General features: G+C 36.5%; 1 protein-coding gene across 3 annotated transcripts in view; it reads right to left on the bottom strand.

Annotated features, from left to right (window-relative positions):
* Positions 1 to 24540, bottom strand: part of ENTHD1 (ENTH domain containing 1) — a 149375-nt gene that overhangs the window by 87019 nt on the left and 37816 nt on the right. For 2 of the 3 annotated variants that reach the window (XM_050805856.1, XM_050805858.1), the window contains exons 4-5: positions 9459 to 9575; positions 8493 to 8611 (exon numbers count right to left, since the gene is read on the bottom strand). In XM_050805856.1, the coding sequence (XP_050661813.1) occupies positions 8493 to 8611; positions 9459 to 9575 (236 nt within the window). The remainder of the gene's footprint in view (positions 1 to 8492; positions 8612 to 9458; positions 9576 to 24540) is intronic. The other variant, XM_050805857.1, reaches the window with a different exon arrangement.

The following is a 24540-nucleotide window of genomic DNA, read 5'->3' as shown; positions in this document are numbered from 1 at the left end:
AATAGATAAGGAACCAGGAAGTGGGCTAATTCTCTAATACACAAATTGCTCTTAGGAATTGGTAGAGACAAAGATGAGAAACCAAACAGGAAAATAAGCAAAGGACATGAATAGAGTTAACAGTAAAAAGAAACAAAAATGCCCAATAAACACATAAAAAGTTACAATAAAAAATTAAAATAAAAATTTTCTTCCTCTCAGATTGACAAAAATGAAAACTTTTGATAACGGTATTTGCAAAGATGAGGGGAATCAAAATGATAGACTGTATAAACTGTATACCAGTACTGTGTACCAATATAAACTGGTACAACTTTTAGGAGGACAATTTGGCAGCACTTTTCAAAATTAAAAATAAGTATAACCTTTTGTCAATTCCCCTTCTGAGACAGCATCATAAAAATATATGTACAAGGGTTATTATTGCAACTATGCTTTAACAGGCAAAAACATGAAAAATCCAAGTGATTACCAATAGGAAATGGCTAAGATTATATATATATCTGTGTGTGTGTGTATATATATGTATATGTGTGTGTGTGTATATATATATATATATAAAGGATACAGCACAGCAATATGTACTGATATTTAAAAAGTCTATAAAATTTTGTTTACTAAAAAAGCATATTTTGAAATATACATTGAATGATTACATGTATTATACAGAAAGATGTCCATGATATATTGTTTAGTTCAAAGCATGTTGCAGAGCAATACATATTGAATGAGACCAGTTAGGTAAAAGAAATGTGTGGACACAAAAATTTCCCCCCAAAACCACTAGAAAGTGCTGGAGTTGCCTCTGGGGAAAGGAACTTGAGAAGCATGGAGGAGTAAGGAGTCACTCTGCTCTGCACTCTTTACCCTTTGATGTTGTCTGAACATTTTTCAATAAGTACTTTCTAATTTAAAAAGAAGTAGCAAGAGTACAAGCATGAAAATAAAATAAAACTTTTAAGCATAAAACGATGTAGCAAAAAAGATGCAAGAAAAATGAATTAACATAATTAGAATAAGTATAATTTCCATTTCTCTAACAACTTTGGTGAGATCAAATTTTAGGAATTATAATAAATGGCATCCCAATAAACCAAAAGATAAAAATGTATACTCTTCATTTGGCAAAATAACAAATGAAGGCAGTAGGAAACAAACATTTATCGTGTATCACTATCGATTTAGTAAATCACAACTAGACTGAAGGTTTTGGTCAGCTTTAATTTCGTGTGAACCAATTCATAGCATCTCTATCTGTTTCTATGGAAACAACTGCGACCAAAAAAATCACAACCTCGTTGTTGAATCTCCTCAAACAGGAAAAGAGTAAGGTCTTTTGAGGTGATGAAAAGCTGCAAATAGCCTTATTCATTAGCAAATCTAATAATAAAAATTCTGGGCAGTATATATAGAGAAAACAGATCCATGTCTGTCATAAATTTAAAGTCTTTCCTTAGTTTTGAAAGTAACATTTAGGCAAGCACTGTTCTGCTTTTAAAAGCTCTATTCTTTTATGAATTTTGTTTACTGCATTTAAGATAATTTTTCTTTCATTTATAAAAAGAGAATAGTTGAATAGGTTTCTATTTAAATTTTTAAGAGATATTTTAAGGGCCCCTCATTCTGCCTAAGCAATCATTTATTTCTCATTCCGTAGATGTAGTACATTTGACAACAACAATTAGGTTTACTGTTCACCTTACTAGGTTTTGTCTTCTGCTACAAGAGCAGACTACTGAAGAGGACATATTGGAATGTAACAAATGCTCCTAATAGTAATAAGATGCTTGTCAATAGGATAATGGGATATTGTTATAATACAGTGATGCTCTGAAAAAGGAAAATCCAGCTTCTAAACTTCTTTTGAGAGAAATGCACCATTTTTTCTCACTGAAATAAGATGTAGAGTGATGTAGATCAATAACACTGAGTTTCTCTGAAGTAAGAAAAAATTAGTAATCAGGATTTAAAGACTGATACAAAAAAAAAAAAAAAAAAAGGTGACATTTTATGTCTTTGGTTCCAAAGCACATAGGATTATTCAAGTCTGTTTTCTACCTCAAAAGCCATCAGGAGAAAATAGACTGACCTCAAATTTTAAAATCATTTTGGCTTGGCACGGTAGCTCACGCCTGAAATCTCAGCACTTTGGGAGGCCAAGGCAGGTGGATTGCCTGAGGTCAGGAGTCAAGACCAGCCTGGACAACCTGGTAAAACCCTGCCTCTACTAAAAATACAAAAATTAGCTGGACCTGGTGGAAGGCACCTATAGTATCAGCTAGCTACTTGGGAGGCTGAGGCAGGAGAATCACTTGAACTTGGGAGGCAGAGGCTGTAGTGAGCCAAGATCGTGCCAGTGCACTCCAGCCTGGGTGACATAGAGAGACTCTGTCTCAATAAATAAATAAATAAAATCATTTTGACTTAATGTCTTATCTTTAAATTTTATTTATTTATTTATTTTACGGATGGGGTCTTACTATGTTGCCTAGGTTGGAATGCAGTGGCTATTCACAGGTGTAATCATAGCATACTATCTCCAGTTGCAAACTCCTTGGGCTCAAGTGATCCTCCTGCCTTAGGCTCCCAAGTAGCTGGAACTACAGACACACACCACTATGCCCCGTTGTCTTATCTTTTAAAATAATCTATGTGTATGCACACACACACACACCTGAGACAGAGTCTCACTCTGTCACCCAGGCTGGAGTGCAGTGGTGTAATCGCAGCTCACTGCAACCTCTGCCTCCCAGGTTCAAGCGATTCTCCTGCCTCAGCCTCCCAAGTAGCTGGGACTATAGGCAGACACCACCACACCGGGTAATTTTCATATTTTTAGTAGAGATGGGGTTTCACCATGTTGGCCAGGCTGGTCTTGAACTCCTGACCTCAAGTGATCTGTCCACCTCGGCCTCCCAAAATGCTGGAATTACAGGTGTAAGCCACTGTGCCCAGCCCCTAAAATAATCTATGTATTTTCAGTTGGTGAGTTATTACAAAATTAAAGAACAGCGAAATTTTAATTTCATGTAGCTTTCTAAGCTGTTAGAAAAACAATTGGATCCAATGCCTAATTGGGTTGGGGAAAGGCATCAGGAACAGAAAGTAAAACAGAAAATAATAATTCCAACCTTCCTTGTAGGAATTGCGGCAGGGAACACTAAACAAAGCACTCTGAGCACAAGACTAAAGCAGCATCTTTCACAGGAAAAAAAGAGAAGCTAACGTTCATTTGCTGTCTATTATTCATTCATTTCTTCAGTAACAAAAATTTGTCAACTGAAGATTCAGCAATGAATAAAGACTAAAAATGTCTCTACTCAAGAAGATTTTCTTCTAGTGGGAGAAACAGACAACAAACAGAAAAACGAATTAATGAGATAATTTCACAGTCATGAGTGAAACGCGTTTCTAGTATGTATGTTCATACTTTGGGGATACCTCCCTTCTCCAAATATAGAGCAATGAGAGAGAAAATGCAAATGTGAAAATTAAAAAGATGTAGTCATGCTCAAAACCAAGATTAACATCTTCATGTAACAGAAACAAATAATGGTAAGGAGAGGTTGAAGCTGTGGACCTCTGGGGCTCTGGGTACAGAAAATGTCAGAGAAAATCAGGAGCTCAACTCTTGAAGGCTACAGTGTTGATTCAAGATAGGAGTGCTGAATATGGACTCCCTGCTTGAGATTATGCTCAGGTATTAGGATCCCCACTTACAAAGGAAGCTGAAATAAGCTGTCATCAGTCACAGCCTGGGGTTGTGGCTTCTAAAAGTATTAGACTCGGATAGGAGAGAGGATGCAAACCTCTCTAGAAATTAAAATACAGCATCCTTTGTTCTAGGGACGAGATCTGCAATATCTCTGATACCAGCAAAAGAAAGCAATTCCAAGCTGCCAGTAAGTCCTGAATGTGGATGAGTAGTTCTGGGTATCAGGAGGAGGCAAATGAAAGACTGTTAAGCAGGAAGGAGAAAGGACACAGAGAGAAAGATTAAGAAACAAAAACAAAAACTTGAGCTACTCAAGATGAGCTTATAATCCAATAGTCTAAAACACAGAAAGAAAACCAAATTCACTCCTGAAAAAGTCAATATAATAAAGAAATACAAGGGCCAGGTACAGTGGCTCATGCCTGTAATCCCAACACTTTGGGAGGCTGAGGTGGGCAGATAACCTGAGGTCAGGAGTTCAAGACCAGCCTGGCCAACATGGTGAAACCCTGACTCTACTAAAAATATAAAAAATTAGCCAGACGTGGTGGTGGGCATCTGCACACCCAGCTACTGGGAGGCTGAGGCAGGAGAATCACTTGAGCCCGGGAGGCAGAGGTTGCAGAGAGCCGAGATCATGCCACTGCCCTCTAGCCTGGGTGACAAGAGCAAAATTCCATCTCAAAAAACCAACCAACCAAACAAAATAAATAGAAAGTATTTAAAACTGAGTACACGTAGTCTTAAAAGATAATGAAAAGGACATTTAATTTACGGAATAAATCAAGAAATAAAAACAGGCAGATATGAAATAAGTACAAATGGATATAATTAAGAAGCAATGAGAGGTTCTCTAAATAAAAAATAGAGTTACTGAAATAAAAACCTGGCAGAGTGTGGTGGCTCATGCCTGTAATCCCATTGCTTTGGGAGGCCAAGGCAGGAGATCGCTTGAGGCCAGGAGTTCGAGACTAGTCTGGGCAATATAGTAAGACCTCGTCTCTACAAAATATTTAAAAAATTAGCCAGACATAGTGACGAACTCCCAGCTACTTGGGAGGCTGAGGTGGGAAGATCACTTGCACCCAGGAGTTTGAGGTTACAGTGAGCTATGATCATTCTACTGCATTCCAGCATGGGCAACAGGGTGAGACCCTGTCTCTAAAATAAATAAATAAATAAATAAATAAATAAATAAATAAATACCTCACTGGACAGAAAAATTCTAAGTGGGCACCTATGAAAGGAGAATAAATGAATTGAAAGATGATCTAATTAACTACAATGCCATATGGAGATATGAGACAAAAAATGTTTTAAAAAGCAGTTGAAAGACATTAAAAATGACAGAGTAATCCAATGTATATTTAATGGAAATTAAGCAGAAACAGTTTTCAAGGAAATAGAGGAAAAGTAATGTTTGAAGAGCTCTATGCTAAGATTAAAGATGTGAGTTGTCATGTGAAAGAGCAAACAGGAATTAAGTAGATATTTAAGTAGATAAGTTAAGTAGATATTTAGTCTGAGAAGGTCGCAGAACACTGCAGAAAGAACAGCAAGTCCTGTTTCTGGTTCTGGTGGCTCCCTCTCTCAAGATCAACCCAGGAGGTACTATAAAGGAATGACATCAAAATGAGAAGAAACTGAAAGCCCCTGGGGAGACACAGAGCTCTTTTGAACTGGTACATTTGTGTGAGAGTGAGTAGGGGTGTTGGTGCTGGCTTTATCCTGGGATGGTAGGAAGGGAGTCTGCAGTGACAAGATAACATAGGAAGAAAGTATCATAATGACACTCCATTCACTGCCCTGCAACCGGCCTCCACAGCTACTGTGACTCAGGCAGCTGTACTCAGGAGTACCTTCCAGTCTGTGCAGAAGCCGAGTGGGCAAGGAGCTGAGAAAATTTGGTGGGGACTGGGGTAGGCTTGGGAAGATGCGTCTTCACCCTTCCTCTTCCTGTCCCTCAGGTGGGCATGTGGTTTGTAATTTAAGAAGTATCACCTCTAAAGACTACTTCCTCTTGGGGTATTAAGAATTAAGACCTAACTTGAGGCGTTGATCCTTAGGATGAGGAATGATCAGCTCAGGTCAGATCAGCTCAGATCAGCGAAAGGGAAGAAATGCTCTTCACTCTAGCGTCCATTTCCCTCACCGCCCACTTAAGCTGATAGGGAGCAGATAAACTAAGCTCTAGCCTTTAGCAATCTTAAAACGAAGCAGCCATTGCATCTAAAGATAACCAGTCATTGGATGAGCATAACTATTTCAAAAGAAAAATAAAATAACTGAATCACAGATTTCATCAGAAGCCCAGATATTAGAAAACATAGACCAAGAATTTAAAATAAGTTTACTAAACATACCAAGATAAATACAAAAGGATATAAGTAATATGAAACAGAAAGACATAATATAAAGAAGAAACAGAAATACTGAATATTACGTATAAAAATAGAATAGTTGAAATAGAGAATATAGATGAGATTTAAAACTGAATGGATACAGCTGAGAATAAATTACTAAGCTGGAAGATCAAATTGAGGAACTCACAGAAAAATGAGAAAACGAATAGAAACTATAAAGAAAAGTGAAGAGATATAAAGATAGAAAGAGAATTACTAATATCCAGATAATAAGAGTCCAAGAAAGATATAAAAAAAGTGAAAATCAACCGTAGAAAATGTTTGAAGAAAAACCGAGAAAACTTTCACAGGACTAAATAGAGATGAAAAGTCCTCCAACTGAAAAGTCCCATGGGTGAGAAAGAGGAAAGAAAAGAAAACCACACTTAAGCATACTGTAGTAAAATTTCAGTCTTTTCAACAAATAATGTTGAAACAACTGGATACACTTAGGCAAAAAAAAAAAAAAAAAAAAAAAAAAAAAAAAAAAAAATTAAAAGCCCTTGATCTATATACTTCACACCTTACACAAAAATTAATTCAAAATAGATCACAGACCTAAATGTAAAACATGACCCTTTTAGGAGAAAACCTATGTGACTTTGTTTAGGCAGAGTTCTTAGATACGACACCAAAAGCATGATTAAAAAAAAAAAAACTGATAAATTTGACTTCATTGAAATTTTAAAATTTTGCTCTGTGAAAGATATTGTTACAAAGAAAATACAAGCCACAAACGGAGAGAAAATATATGCAGATCACATATCTGACAAAGAACTTATATCCAGAATATATAAAGAACTCAAAACTCAATGGTAAAAAGAAAACCAATTCAATTAGAAAATGGATAAAAGATGTGAACATCTGAATAAAGTCAAAGATAAGTTATAATGCCACAAATAAGCACATGAAAAGATATTCAACATCATTAGCCATTTGGAAAATGCAAATTAAAATCACAATGAAATATCATTACAGACCTATTAGAAGAGTTAAAATTAAAATAGCAGTAATACCAAAAGTTGGTTATGATGCAGAGCTACTGGATCTCATACATTGCTCATGGGAATATAAAATGGTATAGCCACTCTGGAAAATAGTTTGACTGTTTTTTACAAAACTTGGCACGCACTTACCATACAACCCTACAACTCTCTGACATTTATCCCCGAGATATGAAAACTTCACACAAAAATATGTACACAAATATTCACAGCAACTTTATTCATCATAGCTAAAAAAGGAAACATCCGAATATTCTTCAATGAATGAATGGTTGAACAAAATCTGGTATATCCTGACACTGGAACATACTTAGCAACAAAAAGGGATGCGTTACTGATTCATGCGACAACCTGTTGGCCCCCAGGAGCATTACACTGAGTGAAAAAATTCCATCTCAAAAGGCTGCATACTGTCTCATTCCATTTATACACTGTTTTAGACATGACAAATACTGCAGAGATGGAGAAAATACTAGTTATTGCCAAAGGATGGGTTGGGAGTGGGGTGCGTAGCATGAGGCACTTCTTTTGTGATGATGGAACAGTTCTATATCTTCATTGTGGTTCTGTTTACACGTATCTATACATGGGGTAAAATTACATAGAACCACACACAAAAAAACACAAATGCAAGTTTAAAAATCTGAACAGTGAACTGAAGAGTTGAACACTGAGTAAGGTGTGTAGTCCAGTTGGTACTAATATACCAATATCCGTTTCCTGGTTTTGATGTTGCACTGCAACCATACAACATGCCAACAGTGGCGCAAGCTGAGAGAAGGGCATATGGGACTCTGTACTATTTTTGCAACTTCCTGTGAGTATGCAATTATTTCACAGTAAGAATTCTTTTTAATGGGTAGAAAAAGACTGTTCAATAAATTAAATATTGCCTACCCACAAGGGTACAAAGAAGGACTCTATCTTCTACTATACAGAAAAATTCTAGAGGACATAAGAACCTCAACACTTAGAAGAAAAAATAAGAGATTTTATTACATTAGGGTAAGGAAGAATTTCTCAAGATTTTTTTAAAAGCACAGAACATAAAAGAAAATTTTGATAATTTGACCTTATTAATATTTAAAGCCCTGAAGAACAAAAGCCACCAAAAGCGAAGTTAAAAGACAAGCACAATTTCTCTTGGAACACATGAGGCTGCAAAAGACAAATTAAACAAAAAAACCAAAACATAAAAACAAATCGTCCACTAGGGCCTCCAGAAAGAACACAGCCTTACAGACACCTTGATTTTATCCCATTGAGCTCTGGGTCAGGCTTCTAACCTACAGAAGATAATACATTTGTTTGTTTTAAGGCACAAAATTTGCAGGGATTTCTTACAGCAGCTATAGGAAACTATAGACTTACCTCTGTTGATTTCCAACCATGAATCTTGAGTGGAAGTGTTTCCTGGGACAACATAGTTTCTGTAGGCAAATGAAGATCTTGGCAATGCTCTTGTTTCAATTCTGCCTTGCACACATTTTCTGTCAACAATATGAAGCTAAGATTTTACTTTGGCAAAACACAGTTATGTTTTTATATTAGTTCACAATTTGTAAGTTAATCACTTCTGAAGATACCTTTTTTCCTGCTAAATATAAACCATCTGCCAATGGTAACCTATGAGTGTTAGTCACTTTAGTATGCCTCTTTGTAGTAAGTGAGAAGTTCAGACTGATTTTAAAAATACAATTTAAATTTTTAAGAAAATAAAATTATTTTCTTTATATTTGACAAATATCCATACAAATTTATAACGCACTTATGTCGTTTTGATTGACTGCATACTAACAATAATTATAATAAGTCAATCTAGAATAAATATTAAAATCTTTGGTCAGAAAATTTAGAAACATAATTTAAATTCTAGCCCTTTCCTACATCAACAACTCTATTATAACATTACTTAGTCATCTTTTCTAAAAAATAAGGTGTAATATAGTATAGAAAATAGAGTCTGAAAAAGTGAAAAGTATTCAAATAAAATTTTAGCAAAGCAGGAATGAGAACTATAATGATTTTAATTAATATTTTAAAGAACTTTATTACTGCAGTGTGAATTTGATGTGTTCTAAGAGAAACTAATCAGAAATGTATAGATTATTAGATAAAAGAACTCAGCACAATTTTCAAATTTTGATTTGAACATAAAAGAATACACCTGTGATATGGTTTGGATTTGTGTCCCCACCCAAGTCTCATGTCAAATGGTAATCCCCAATGTTGGAGGAGGGGCTTGGTGAGAGGTGACTGGATCATGGGGTGGATTTCCCCCTTGTTCTTGTGATAGTGAGTTCTCATGACAGCTGGTTGTTTAAAAGTGCACAGCACCTCCCGCTTCGCTCTCTTCCTCCTGCTCCAGCCATGTAGGACATTCTTGCTTCCCCTTTGCCTTCCACCATGATTGTAAGTTTCCTGAGGCTTCCCCAGCCATGCTTCCTGTACAGCCTGCAGAACCATAAACCAATTAAACCTCTTTTCTTTATCAATTACCCAGTCTCAGGTAGTCCTTCATAGCAATTTGAGAATGTACTATTACAACCAGTGAAAATAAACTGATATTTCTGTTTATATCTTTTTGCTAAACAATATTTTTACAGTCCTAATCTTTCCCTTCCTATGTTAACTACTATATATTAGTACCAACTGTAAAAAGTCTAATCTGAAAGTATTAGTACCAACTGTATCTCAGCATATCATTGGGCACAATAAGAAGTATAAGAAAACTACTTTCAAATTGGTATATACACACTGCTGGGGATACGTAAAGATTTCCCAAGGGCTAGGTGGGCATGGATAGTTTTAAAGGAAGCAATTTCCAGATCCACAACTTCCACCTATGTTCTTTCCAAAAACTGATCTGCCTGAGAATGCAACTAGGCAGAGCTATTGGGCTAATTCTTTCCCCTTTCCCTCCAATAATCAATTTTCTCCCACTTTACAAAAGAAAGGCATATCCTCACCCATCTTATTATGATACATCTTCCCAAGCATTAAAACCTCTAAGGCACCAAACAATAGTTAAAAATACTAACACAGAGGCAGCCTCCTTTAATCAAAGCAGAAAAAAACTAATGGTCTGTCCTGTCCACACATTTCTTTTAATGGGAAAGCATGGCATAAGTAACAAGGTATTTTGGTCCACACCAGCATGTTTGATATTCTGATATGGTACAGTACGAGGCAGCAGGGCAGATGACAAGTTTTGTTTAATGTCTTTGTGTTTTTCATTTCTCACCTATTATCAAATAATGCATTATTCCTAAGGAAGGGTCCCCTGAGAGCAAAGCCAGGCAAGCATGAGAGGCAGGGGTGCCATATGTCACCAATGCAACAAACTCCTGACGAGGCTGTGTGCCTTTGCCATCCATCTTAGGAAAGGATTCAGGAGTGTGAAGACAACCAGGAAAACATCTATTTATACATTTCTTTCAATACAGTAAAACATTTTCTGAAAGAAACTTTAAATCTGATTTGGCTAGTTGTCTTAACAATGAGAGCTGGCTTTGCCAACTAGATTATATGGTAAATATTTTCCAAAAATTGAATGAATCAAATCTGAGGTTCTGTAAAGTCGATGAAAGTATATTTAGAATATATAATGCAATAAAATCATTTTCTCAAGAAATTGTATTGACAGGTATATTGCAATTAATATTTTAATTTTTCTCACACTTTCTGAGTATATTCGGTTAAAGTATAACAGGTTTAATTAATAGTTATTTAATAAATTTTAGTATGAATTTTTGTGGTATTATTCCCAGAAACTGAGAAAGTAAATTACTCCTTATGACTGTTTAACAAATCTTTTTCTAAGTAGGGTGTTTCTAATTATTTGCTTTCAGCAACACTGAAGAAAGACTTCATCGAGTTAACAGTCAACGAGATAAAAATATATTTTTATAATAAATCACTTTATAATTTTCAGCATATAACTTGGAAGGAATTCATAGAATTGATTGACACTATTATAATAAAGCACCTTCTTGTCCCATCTACGATTTAGGTGAACAGGTTTTCTCAGCATTTATATTTATACAAATATAAGTAAAACAAAGGCAGGATTTCTGCTGAGCCCTGCTTGTAGCTAGCAACCAGTCATATTCCTATGTGGGTAAACGAGCAGTTCCAAGTATCTCACAAAAGCATGTATTTCTAATAAAATTATATTTAACAAATATACAAATTTATAATGCATTTATGTGGTTTTGATTGCATACTAACAATAATTGTAATAAGTCAATCTAGAAGAACTATTAAAACCTTTGGTCAGAGAAAATTTAGAAAAATAATTTCAATTTTATATCTATTTGATGTAGAGAAGATTTCCAAGCATAAAAATATTTTATATTAGGATAAAATTCTGCAAGAAATGTGGAATAAACATATGACTTCAAAGAGAAAAGGGAATAATGTAAAATTTCTAACAGTTAAGGACTTCATGTATTTTTTTTTTTCAAATGAATGGCTACAGGTATCAATCACAATGGTATTTAGATTCCTTCAGATACATTTGAAAGATGACTGTAACTTAACAGTTTGCTTGTTTTTTCTTTTCTTTTGTCCTTAATGTCAATATTTACAATGTGCCAGAATTATATCCTTTGCAGTTATTTATACTTATAAAACTTCATATATCAACTTAAAAATGTGTGAGGAGGTACATAGCATTTCAAAATCATTTTAGGGGTTATGCAAAAAAAAAAAATACTGAAAAGCAGTAATACAAGGTACATTCTTTACCTTCTAGAAGTTTATAGCTGACTAGGTATATAAGTCTAACATACAGACTTACAGGAAACAGAACACAATTATATGCTAAACATTCTTGAATTAATTAATTTTAGGAACAGATACTCTAAGGAGGAAAACAGCAATGTGCACCAGAGTAATCAGAAACAGCCACAAAGAGGGGAAGTAAAATTTGAACAAGGCTTTGAAGGATGGCTAGGATTCCAATAAGTATAGAGGCAAAGAGAAATTACTCCAAGCAGAAGGAACTATGTGGGCAAAGGGAAAAAGTATGGTAGATGCCAGAAATAGTGAAGAAATAAGAATTTTTCATTTATGGTTGTAACTTTTCATTTTGTTTTAACTTCACATAAAAGTGAATAATTAAAATGAGCTTATATGGGGCTTCAAGATTTTGTAACTAATATTGGCAAAGAGTAGTGACTTGGGGCTTAGATCATCTATCTACTTTCACTGGATTTAATCAACTACATTATCACTCCCTCAGCATTCAGCAACTAAATTATCTTTGAAATCATATGGTCTTATGTTTTAGACATCACAGAAGTAGATTAGTAAAAATTTCAGAAGGTCAATTTTGAAGTAAATTGTGAGAGAAACTGAAGAATAGCAAGAATTGTGAAAGAAAAAATATCTTGCATGTTGGAGACGCATTTTGGCCTAGAATAGCCTAAATGTTGTAAACCTATCTTATCTTATGAGGCAAGAAAGAAAGCAATTAGAATATAGTGGGTCTATGGAAACTCATTAAATTTTTCTTTCAGTATCACATAGCCTAACACTGGAAGTGAGGTATGCTTAATTAGATTTGGTAATTACACAACATTTATTTCTGGATTTTCACAAGCAAGTAGGACAGAACATACATTTAGTTCCTTATAGTTCCTTAGTGGAAATGAGATCCCTTTAGTCTTGTAAGCTACTTATCAATTGACACTGTGAAGTCACAAGCCAACGAAGACTAGTATGTGAATGAGAAACCTCAGAGGAAAAAGTAATGATGCTGCAGGAAATGAAGCCACTGAGTCATTCAAAGATGAGTGCTTCGATACCAAGGTTGTAAGTACTTTGTGGAAACTATCTAGAAAGAAGCTGTGCATCCCACTGAGCCTGCACCACTCAGATAATACCACAAAGCAGAACTTGTGAACCCTGTGATATTTCTTAGATGAGATACCAAACTGACGTTCAAATTATCAGGCATTAGCAATGCACCAGCACATTTTGGAAATGCAATGCTCCATAAGTTGAACGGATTTCCAAATTGTTCCATTTATTATTTAGCATCTAATAACCATGTCTTTTTAGGTGTAATGTAAGTAAATTAAGTAATTTGCTTAACAAAATTAATTTTTAGTAACAAATATATTGCATCATAGAAAATATTCAGTGGGCTAAGGAAGAACTAGTAAGATCTAAAAGTCAAGTCTCATGGTGCTTAAGTTTATATCTAACTTTTACAGAATTGTGAATTTGGAACCTTGACTCCAATTTCGTTGTTTTGGCACATAGTTAAACTTAAGCATCTTAAATTAGTTGGTATTTGTCATATTTTTTTTAACTTTCATTTTGTAATAATTTTAAGCTTACAGAAAAGTAACAAGAATAGTACAAAGAACGCCCATATGGTCTTCATCGAGATTCACCTATTGTTAACATTTTGCCCCATTTGCTTTATTCTCTATTCTCATTATCTATTTATGTACACATATTATTACTGTCCTATATTTTAAATCTAGAGGAAAAGCCATTGTAGGTTGGGTTCCCTAGGAAACAGACTCTCAGACTCGGATTTGTATGTGGGAGAGCCATTAGGGAGCGCTCTTAGAAACCACCAGTAAGGAGGGAGTCAGACTGGCAGGCTCGAGTCAAGCAAGTGCAGTTGCAATAACTGTAGCACAGTTGCAGTAAAGGACTCAGGTGATCCTTATAGGAGCTTTGAGGCTGGAATGGCTCTTCACAGTTGTCCTGCCTTGACGTAGGACCCCTTAGCTAGGGGGCATGATCTTGAACAAAGAGGCTCTCTTCAGCTGTTGGGAATTCCCAGAGGAGGATTCATTTGAGAGCCCAAAGCCAACACCCCTCCCGCAGCTCAAGAGTGCCTTGATCTTGAAGCAAGGATCTGGGAGACACACCACAGTATCCACTACAGACACAACCTCTATGTTTCTGCTTTATTGTTCTGCTTCTATTTACCTGAGAAATGCTTCAAAACACAGGAGATGGAGTGTAAAATTACTGTACATCTTTCTTGGTAGATGAATTTTGAGATTAAAGATGTACAATTACTGTACTTCTTTCTTGGTAGATGAATTTTGAGATTACTAGGGGAAAGGCATTTTTTAAGGTGAAAAGAGAAGAATAAGAAAACAGATGTTTAAGTAGATTTTAAAAATTAAATTTGAAATAGGTAGATAAGAAAAGTGAAAACCAACTTTTACTGCTGGAGATCTTAAAAATGGAGTTGAGACAATTTTATTTCAGTATTTTGCTAACAATAGCATATAAAATTTGAGACACTGCCAGTAGTTCTCACTTAAGAATAATGAGAAACAGGAAACTTCATAAACCAAGTTAGATGCTCAGCTCCAGGGACGAGGCAAAATAAACAGTCACTACGAAAGCAAGTTTTCATATTCAGTGGCTGACTCCTGGGTTAAGACAGCAAAGTGAAACTGCAACACAGAATTCCCATCACCCAATACTCAACGAGATTTTTTTAAAAGTCAATAGCAATCTAACATAGAAACAGATATAACTAAAACTTCTAAAAGAAAAAGAATAAAAATAACTGGTGGCCAAGAAAAGAAACAAGATCTAGGACATCCCTTCTCCCCCAAAAGCAATACTGGTAAGATGATAACAACCTTAGAGTTCTCATCAATATCCACATGTCTGGAAAAAAGGGAACTGAATGGAGAATGCTTTCTTCCCACTTATGACTGAGGAGAGGTGAAAACAGCTAGAGAAAAAAAATGGGTGTAACAGAGTAAATAAAGACGCTTACACTTCAATGGACATGAAAGCCACAGTTTGACACTGAATTGGGTGAATGATCTAAAGCTTGAAGGTATCTCTCCCCCACAGGAATAGGATACATACCTCAACTAGGTAGAACGATCAGGACCTTGTATAAGAGACTCAAAAACAGAGCAGAGTTCAGGTATTCTAAAGAAGACCGTACATGGCCTCAGCTGAGATCTGCTACAGAAAAATGGATAAAATAATAGCCCACAGACTGCAGTCTGGTGGAGAAAACAAACTGATCTCAGATATGGTGGGAAGAGTCAAGAAATCACTAAGTGTTTCTGAACAAACAACAGCCAAAGTTTATTGTGCTGACTCTGTATTAGCCCATTTACTTCTTATAACAACTCCATCACAGGGCCTATGTCAACCCCATTTTACAGAAGGTGAAACTACAGCACAAGGGCTTAAGTAGCCAGTCCAAGGCCATACAACCAGTCAGGATTCAAGTGCAGACAGTGTGGCTCCAGGACCTGAGCCCTTAACCATTATACTCTACCTAATCTTCAAGAGACAGTGCCTAGTGAGAGCTGCCTAAGCATCAGCAAGATGTGAAGACATGGCCTGGCAACTAAACAAAACATTCCAGTAGAAAAATGAGCAGAGAAGGAGGGAAGGAGAAGCATGAAAGAGAAAAAAGGAAGATGGCATGCATAAAAGAAGGATCCCAAATGCAGAAGAAAATGTAGCTCAAGAAACAGAAGGAAAATTCCTCACAATATAGCATTCATTTTTTAAGTTATTATAAATTATATCTTTCATAAAATTCATAATTGTTTCCTGTCACTACATAATACAAAGTTAAGCATTTAAAAAATGTTTATTGGCCTTACATGTTTCCTGTTTTTCTAGAAATGATTTTCATATTTGCTTCCTCTTTTTCTGTTGAGCTACTCCTTTCTCATTGATTGGCAGGAATTTTTTATATATTCTGGATACTAATCCTTTGTCAGTTATATGTGTTGGAAAATTTTCCCATTTTGTGGCTTTTTTTTTTTTTCACTTTTACATGGTGTTTTTTTCCCTCAAAATCTACTACAAAACTATAGTAATCAAAATAGGGTGGTTCTGACACAAAACCAGACATACATTCTGTTCCAGTAGAACAGAACAGAGAGTCCAGAAATAAATCCATGCATTTATGGCCAACTGATCAACAAAGGTACCAAGAACACACAGTGGGGAAAGGACAGTTTCTTTGGTAAGTGGTGCTGGGAACACTGGATATCCACCATACATACAAAAATGAACTAAACATGGATAAAAGACTTAAAATGCCAGACCTGAGTCTGTAAAACTACTAGAAGAAAACAGAGAAAATCTTCTTTTTGAGACAGGGTCTTGGTATGTCACCCAGATTGGAGGGCAGTGGTGTGATCACAGGTCACTGCAGCCTCTACCTCTCGGGCTCAAGCAATCTTCCCATTTCTGCCTCCTGAATAGCTGGGACTGCAGGCACATGCCACCATGCCCAGCTAATTTTTTTTTTCTTAAGAAACAGGGTCTTGCTGTGTTGCTCAGGCTGGTCTCAAATTCCTGGGCTCAAGAAATCCTTCCGCCTTGATCTCCCAAAGTGCTGAGAGGCATGAGCCACTTATAAAGGCATGAACTACCACACCCAATGGGGAAAAACTTCTTGATATTGGTCTGGGCAAAGAATTTTTGTATATGACCCCAAAAGCACAGAAAATAAAAGATAATATAGTTTTATTAGTTTTCTAATGATGCTATAAGATCATTTGTTCTAATGATGCTATAACAAATTACCACAAACTTAGTGGCCTAAAACCACCACCATTTATTATCTCACAGTTCTGTAGTCAGAAGTACAGGCAGGTTAACTGGGTTCTCTGTTTCTGGGTTTCACAAAGCTAAAGTCAAGAGTCAAGGTGTTGGCCAAGCTGGATTGTCATCTGGAAACCCTGGGGAAGAATCCACTTCCAAGCTCAATCCAGCTGTTGGCAGAATTCCGCTCCTTGCAACTGTGGGACTAAAGTCCCCATTTCCTTGCTGGCTGGCAACCAGGGGCCACTCTCACCTTCGAGGCCACTTGCATTCCTTATTACTCCATCTTCAAGCCAACAATAGTGCTTCAAATCCTTCTCACACTTGGAATCTTTCTGACTCCCTCTTTGGCCACCAGCTAGAGAAAACTCTCTGATTTTATTTTAATTAATTAATTTTTTTTTTTTTGATACGGAGTCTCTGTCACCAGGCTGGAGTGCAGTGGCACAATCTTGGCTCACTGCAACCTCCGCCTCCTGGGTTCAAGTGAGTCTCCTGCCTCAGCCTCCTGAGTAGCTGGGACTACAGGTGTGTACCACCATGCCCAGCTAATTTTTGTATTTTTAGTAGAGACGGGCTTTCACCATGTAGGCCAGGATGGTCTCGATCCCCTGACCTCATGATCTGCCCACCTTGGCCCCCCAAAGTGCTGGGATTACAGACGTGGGCCACCGCGCCCAGGCAACTCTGCTTCTAAAGGACTCGTCTGATTAGATAGGGCCTACCAGCATAATACCTTTTTTGCCATAGAATATAACAATCATGAAGGTGGTGATTCATCATATTCACAGGTTCCACCCATGCTCAAAGGGAAGAGGACTGTATACAGGCAAGGGTCATGGGGCTTATCCTCAGAACTCTGCCTACCACAAATGTCAAATTCATAAACACTTTCAAAAAATAATGTGCACTTTTTCTGTTTATGAAATACTTCCCTATTTCAATGTAAAAAATATATTCTAAATTTTCTTCTAAACATTTGAAAGTTTTGCCTTTTTACCTGTAAATCCTTAATTCATCCAGGTAGAGACCTCATTTCATTTTTACAATATGGATAAAAAATTATCCCAGTATTATTTATTGAGTAGTTCATTTTTTCTCCACTATTCAAAAATGCCACTTCTGTCATTTACTGATTCCATAGTGGCCCAGGCCTGTTTTCTAGGGTTATGGTTTGTTCCATTGGTCCACACACCTATCCTGCATCCATACCACACTGTCATGATCAGTAAAATTTTAGTCTTGTTATTTAGAAAGGCAAGCCCTCCACCTTACTCTATTTTAGGAATGTTTTGAATACTCTGGAACTTTTTATTCTTCCATGTAAATTTTGGAATCAGTACATCAAATTCAACTCTTAAAAGCCTTTTTGGATTTTGATTGTAACTGCACTGAATCAGCAGTTCTCTACTGGGAACAATTTGGCCCCCAGGGGACATTTGGCAATGTCTGCAGACTTTTGATTCAATACAACAGGAAGGGATGTTTGCTAATAGCATCCAGTGGGTACAGGCCAGGGATGATGCTAACTATCCTGCAATGCACAGCCCCCACAACAAAGAATGATCTGTTTCAAAATATCAGTAGTATCAAGGCTGAGAAACCCTCCACTAAATCTAGACAATTTGGAGAGAACCGACATGTTTACATTATTATTTTGATAAAAATTGAATATCTTTCCATTTATATAGGTCTTTAATGTATTTCAATTAAGCATTATAACCTACAGTGTACAGATTTTGTACTTCTTTTATTAAGACTTATTCCTACATCAAGATTTTTAATTATAAATGGTATCTTAAAAATTGTGTTTAATATTTGTTGCTGATATATAGAATATAACTTGATTTTATGTTTTGATGTTATAGCCAGCCATCTTTCTAAAACTCATCATTTTTAATATGTCTGTAGATCTTTTGAAATTTTTTATATGAAAATCCTATCATTTACCAATGATGCTCATTTCTTCCATTTTGATACTTACATTTTTAATTTCTCTTGCTTGTTTTACTGTGATGGCTAGGACCTCCACTACAAAGCTGACCTAGCAAGGAGTACTGAAATCCTTTTCTTCCAACTTATTCTAAAAGAAATAATGCCACATTCAAATGTAGGGAAATTTTTTATTTATATTTTTTCTTAACTTCACATTTAATAGTATTTTGGTAAGAAAACGTGTCCTATATGAAAAATCTGTTTCATATAGGAAAATACTATTATATGTGTTTCCTTTATAACACATATAATCAATTATAAAATCCATATTTTAAAAAAGTTTTATGTCCTTCACCTATCAATAAAGATGTTAAGAAGTTATCTACTATGATGGTAGATGTCTCAATTTCTTCCTGTATTTCTACCAATTTTTGCTTTATATACTTTGAAGTTATTTTACTGGGTATATTCACATTTAGAAATGTTACATCTTCCTGGGGAATTAAGCATCTTATTATTATCCTTAATGCTCTTGGCTTTAAAGTCTCCTTTGCCTGTTATTAAGTAGCTATACCAGCCTTCTTTTAGCTTGTATATGCCTGACTTACCTTTTTCCATACATTGCTTTCAATCTTTATGTGAATTTATGCTTGCAGCATATATCTGGATTTCTTTTTTCCCAATCTGATAGTCTCTGCCTTTTAATAGATGAGTTTAATCTACTACTATTTACTGCGATTATTAATCTATTTGGGCTTATTTCTATTATTTATTTTACTTTTGAATTTCTATTTGTTCCATTTTATGCTTTTTGCCCTTTATACAATTTTATTTTCTTCTCATTCTACTTCTTCTTGCCACTTGTCTGGAATTTATGCACTCTATTTCTCTTCTTTTAAAGTTTATTCTTGGAAGTTTATCATGCACGTTTACCTTTAAAAGTTTACAGTCAAAGAATATTCATTACCTTCTCCTAAAAACACAAGGACCTTTAGAACACAACTCTAAACCTGCCCACCCCCATTTACATACCATGGCTACCCACTATTCTAATTGTCTTTTTCTTAACTCAAAAATTAGATTTATACAGAAAATGTTTATGATACATATATATTTATTTGTGTGTGTTTACCATGTATTCATTATTCTCTCTTGAATTTTCAACTATCTTTCTGGAATAATTTTCCTCTTTTTGAAGTATACCCTTAATGCAGGTCTCATGGTTGTAAATTCTCTCTTTTTTTTTTTTTTTTTTTTCTCTTTTTTTTTTATTCATCTATAAATAACTATTTCATCCTTACCCTTAAATGATAGTTTTGCTGGTACACAATTATAGGCTGTTATTTTCCTACAGCATTTCTAAGATACTATGTCACTGTCATCAGGCTTCTACTGTAGAAGATGAGAAGTTTTCTGGTACAGTAATTAATTGTCATTCCTTTGCAGCAGTATCCTCCATATGGCTTAATTAATATTACTTTCATATTTTCCATTTTCTTTGGGCATATCTTCTAGCTCACTAAATACATTTTTTTAGTTCAGTAGTATTTCTCATTTCTGCAAGTTCCCTTTTTTCGAATTCATCCACTCAGTCCTAATAATCCCTTGATAATTGGTGATGCATGTGATTATATCCTTTATTTATGTAAATACACAGCTGTTCTGTATCTGACCTTTCCAATATCTACAGTCTTTGGGGGATTAAGTATGTTCTTTGCTGCTTACCTTCTCCTGGTTTGGTGATATTGGATTGTGAGCTCGTTGCTTGTCTTAAACTGGTGAAAATCCTATTGGATCTAACTTATGAACTGAGTACACTTTCTCAATTCAGTCCCCTTGAGGGTCTGGGTTCAGCATAGTAATCCAAGGCTTTCCTTCCCAATGCTGAAGACAGGCCCCAAACTCATTCTCTGATCTACTAATAACTGCTCTTAAGCAACTCAACGCCTACAGTTACCTGCAGCTTCCCACAGGCAGAATGCCAAGTCACTGACCAGCTCACATGTGCTGTTCTTATTTTGTTTACATTTTTCAAAAAGAACCTTAGAGACTTCCCATACTTCTTATGAGGCCAGGAGTGTTTCAAATAGTGTGTCACTTCCAGTCTCTGGTTATTGTGCAGTAAATGGAGTTCCTAGTCTCATTGCCAGAAGGAGACCTTTAATATTTTTTTTTCTTTTTTTCTTTTGAGATGGAGTCTCGCCCTGTTGCCCAGGCTGCAGTGCAGTGGCACAATCTCAGCTCACTGCAAGCTCCGCCTCCCAGGTTCACACCATTCTCCTGCCTCAGCCTCCCGAGTAGCTGGGACTACAGGTGCCTGCCACTGCGCCCAGCTAATTTTTTGTATTTTTAGTAGAGACGGGGTTTCACTGTGTTAGCCAGGATGGTCTTGATCTCCCTTTAATATTTTTTACTAAAAAACAGCATATAATTCCATTTTTATAAAAATAATTTATCTCTAGCTATCCATCTCTCTATATGTATGTATAGATTTTTTGTAAATGCTGGCCAGGCATGATGGCTCACACCTGTAATCCTAGCACTTTGGGAGGCTGAGGCAAGCAGATTGCTTGAGCCAAGGAGCTTGAGACCTTCCTGGGAAACATGGTGAAACTTTGTTTCTACCAAAAAAAAAAAAAAAAAAACCCAAAACACCAAATTAGCTAGTGTGGTGGCGCGTGCCTGCAGTCCCAGCTACTTGGGAGGCTGAGGTGGGAGGATCACCTGAGCCCAGGGAGACCAAGGTGGCAGTGAACTGTGATGGCGCCACTGTACTCCAGCCTGGACAACAGAGTGAGACCCTGTCGCACAAAAAAGATGCCTAGAATTACAATCATCTGATATTAATGATGGCTATTTCTGAGTAATTGTATAACAAGCCTATATTGTTTTATAAGAGTATAATGGTTTTCTGAAACAAAAATAAAAAAGAAACAGTTATGCATAGCTTAACAACAGGGATGCTTTCTGAGAAATGCACTGCTAGGCAATTTCATTGTTGTATAAACATCATAGAGTGTGCTTATACACATCGAGATGGTAGAGCTTACTACACACCTGGGCTCCTAAGCAATGAACTTGTATAGCATATTACTGTACTGAATGTGGTAGGCAATTGTAAGACAATGGCAACTGTAACACAATGGTAAGAATTCATGTATCTAAACATATCTAAACATAGAAAAGGTACAGTAAAATATATTATAATCTTATGGGACCAGCATCATACACGCAGTCCACCGTTGACTGAAACATCATTATATGACACATGACTATATTCTAAGATGTTAACAGTTTAGGGTGGTAGAGATATACATTATTTTTATATATTTATTTTTAAATTTAAAAGATCAAAAGATCAGCTGTTTGACATTTATCAATGCAAATGTTTTCATTACAACCACAGTTTGTACCATAAGCCCTGCCATCTCATCTACATGTGGCAAGGCAACCAAGCATGACTCCACATCAATTCTGTTAGTACAAAGCTCTTTGTAGGACGTAACAACATCAACATTTCTGTTTTTTTTTTTTTTATAAAAGCATGACAACTACTTTGCAGTACAGCAAGTCCTCATTTAATGATGTCCACAGTCTCTTGGAAATTGCTACTTTAAGGGAAACAATGTATAATGAAGCCAATTTTACCATAGGCTAATTAATATGAACAAGAACTAAGTTCCTATAGCATATTTCTAGTCACAAAAATGTCACCAAACTTCTAAATAAAGACCAAAACATATGGGAGGCCGAGGCGGGTGGATCACAAGCTCAGGAGTTCGAGACCAGCCTGGCCAATATGGTGAAACCCTGTCTCTACTTTAAAAATACAAAAATTAGCCGGGTGTAGTGGCAGGCACCTGTGGTCCCAGCTACTAAGAAGGCTGAGGCAGGAGAATCGCTTGAACCTGAGAGGCAGAGGTTGCAGTGAGCTGCGATCGTGCCACTGTACTCCAGCCTGGGTGACAGAGTGAGACTCTATCTCAAAACAAACAAACAAACAAACAAAAAACCCAAAACACTTTTATTCTTATTATTGTTTTTTGAGATAGAGTCTTGCTCTGTCACCCAGTCTGGAGTACAGTGGCGTGATCTCAGCTCACTGCAATCTCTGCCTCCCAGGTTCAAGTGATTCTCCTGCCTCAGCCTCCTGAGTAGCTATGACTACAGGCAACTGCCATCATGCCTTGCTAATTTTTGTATTTTTACTAGAGACGGGGTTTCACCATGTCAGCCAGGCTGGTCTTGAACTCCTGGCCTCAAGTGATCCGCCTGCCTTGGCCTCCCAAAGTGCGGGAATTACAGGCATGAGCCACTGAGGTTGGCCCACTTTTATTATTAAACATTGAAATAAATGTGAGCTATACATACATTTAAGGAAGATTAGTAAAAACAAGATGATTATCTGCTCCCTTCAGGGTCACAGGTGGCTGGAGCCCATCCTGGAAGCTCAGGTCACAAGGTGGGAACCAGCCCTGGACAGGGACGCTGCTTCATTGCAGGGTGCACTCACACCCACTCCACACTCACCTGGACGGGGACCATTCAGACATGCCGATTCACCTGCTGTGCACATCCTTGGGAAGTGGGAGAAAAGCAGAGAACATGGAGAAAGCCCACGCAGACGGGGAAGAGTGTGCAAACTCCATACAGACAGGGGCCTCGGCCGGGAATTGATGTTTTTCTCATCAGTTATAACAACATTGAACAAAAGGATGTTATTCAAGGACCTACTGTATAATTTTGGTTCAACAGCAATGATAGTTTTCAGGGAAATTTTTCCATTATATAGAATGCCATTACATTTGACACAGACCAGAGTAATCCTTAATACAGGTAAAGTTCTGTTGCAAAGAATGATGCTAGTGAAGAGCTCTTTATGGAAGATCAGATAACCAACACAGGTAAAGTTCTGCTGGTCTGGCTGTAAGTAGTGCCTCTGGAGATCCTTTTCGTAATAACTGTTGCCTCTACAAAAATGGCCTGACATTAGAGCTGAGTTATAACTGTCCTTTTTATATTGTTCTGTCTTGCCATCAAGCAGCAATGATCCTTCAGCCCATCTCTTCCTTCACACATCAGAAGCATCTAAACAAAAACCACCCAAGCTAGCTACTAGAATTAAAACTTGGGAAAACATCCAAGAAAAGAAAAAAAAAGAAATAGAAGTGGCGATGTGTATATAACACCTTCTTTAAAGTGCCTCTTTTCCCTCGCTGATTCACCATAAAGAAGGGAGGCACAGCTGTTTCAGCTCTAGGTCCTGAAGGCTGGAAATCACATTTCCTGCATTCAATTTTACATTTCGCTGTAACTAAATAACTTAGAGACATCTTTAGACTCCTTCTAATGAAAATTTACCTGTATGATATCATCACTTGCCTCCATTTTCTCTAATGCAAAGGTTAGTCAATTTCAGTTTCTTTCTTCTCCAATACATCATCCACTTACCCCCATTGCTTCTCTACAGTCTATCTTTAAACATCACTGTTTTCTCATTTCTATAACCCTAGGAGCAGGTCCTGGATGCCTGGATTGAAACAACTATCTCTTACAAGCTTCATTCAATTTGTATCTCCTTCATTTCTACACAAAGCAAAAAGAATTATCTTCCACAAACAGCTGTTTTCAGTAATAAGGAAGCTCAGTTCTGTGACTAAGCTAAACATCCCTTCTGTTCTCCAAGGCCTACAATGGTTCCTAGTTGCTACTCATATCAAATTGAGTTTATTAGGTCATTTATGAATTGCTCTGAGTACTCTCAGCTATCTGTCCCTACTGTTTTACATATTCAAATTTATATTTTTATTCCATTTAGTCAGACAACTATATATTACCATGCTTAATCTGTGTCTTGCTTGTATTCTTTCCCACTATTGTAGAAACGATTTGTGATCCCCAGCATTTATTCTCT

The sequence above is a fragment of the Macaca thibetana genome, chromosome 10, assembly GCF_024542745.1.
Source record: "Macaca thibetana thibetana isolate TM-01 chromosome 10, ASM2454274v1, whole genome shotgun sequence".
NCBI classification, from domain to species: domain Eukaryota; kingdom Metazoa; phylum Chordata; class Mammalia; order Primates; family Cercopithecidae; genus Macaca; species Macaca thibetana.
Note: the sequence above shows the minus strand (reverse complement) of the source record. Positions and strands in the feature narration are given on the sequence as shown.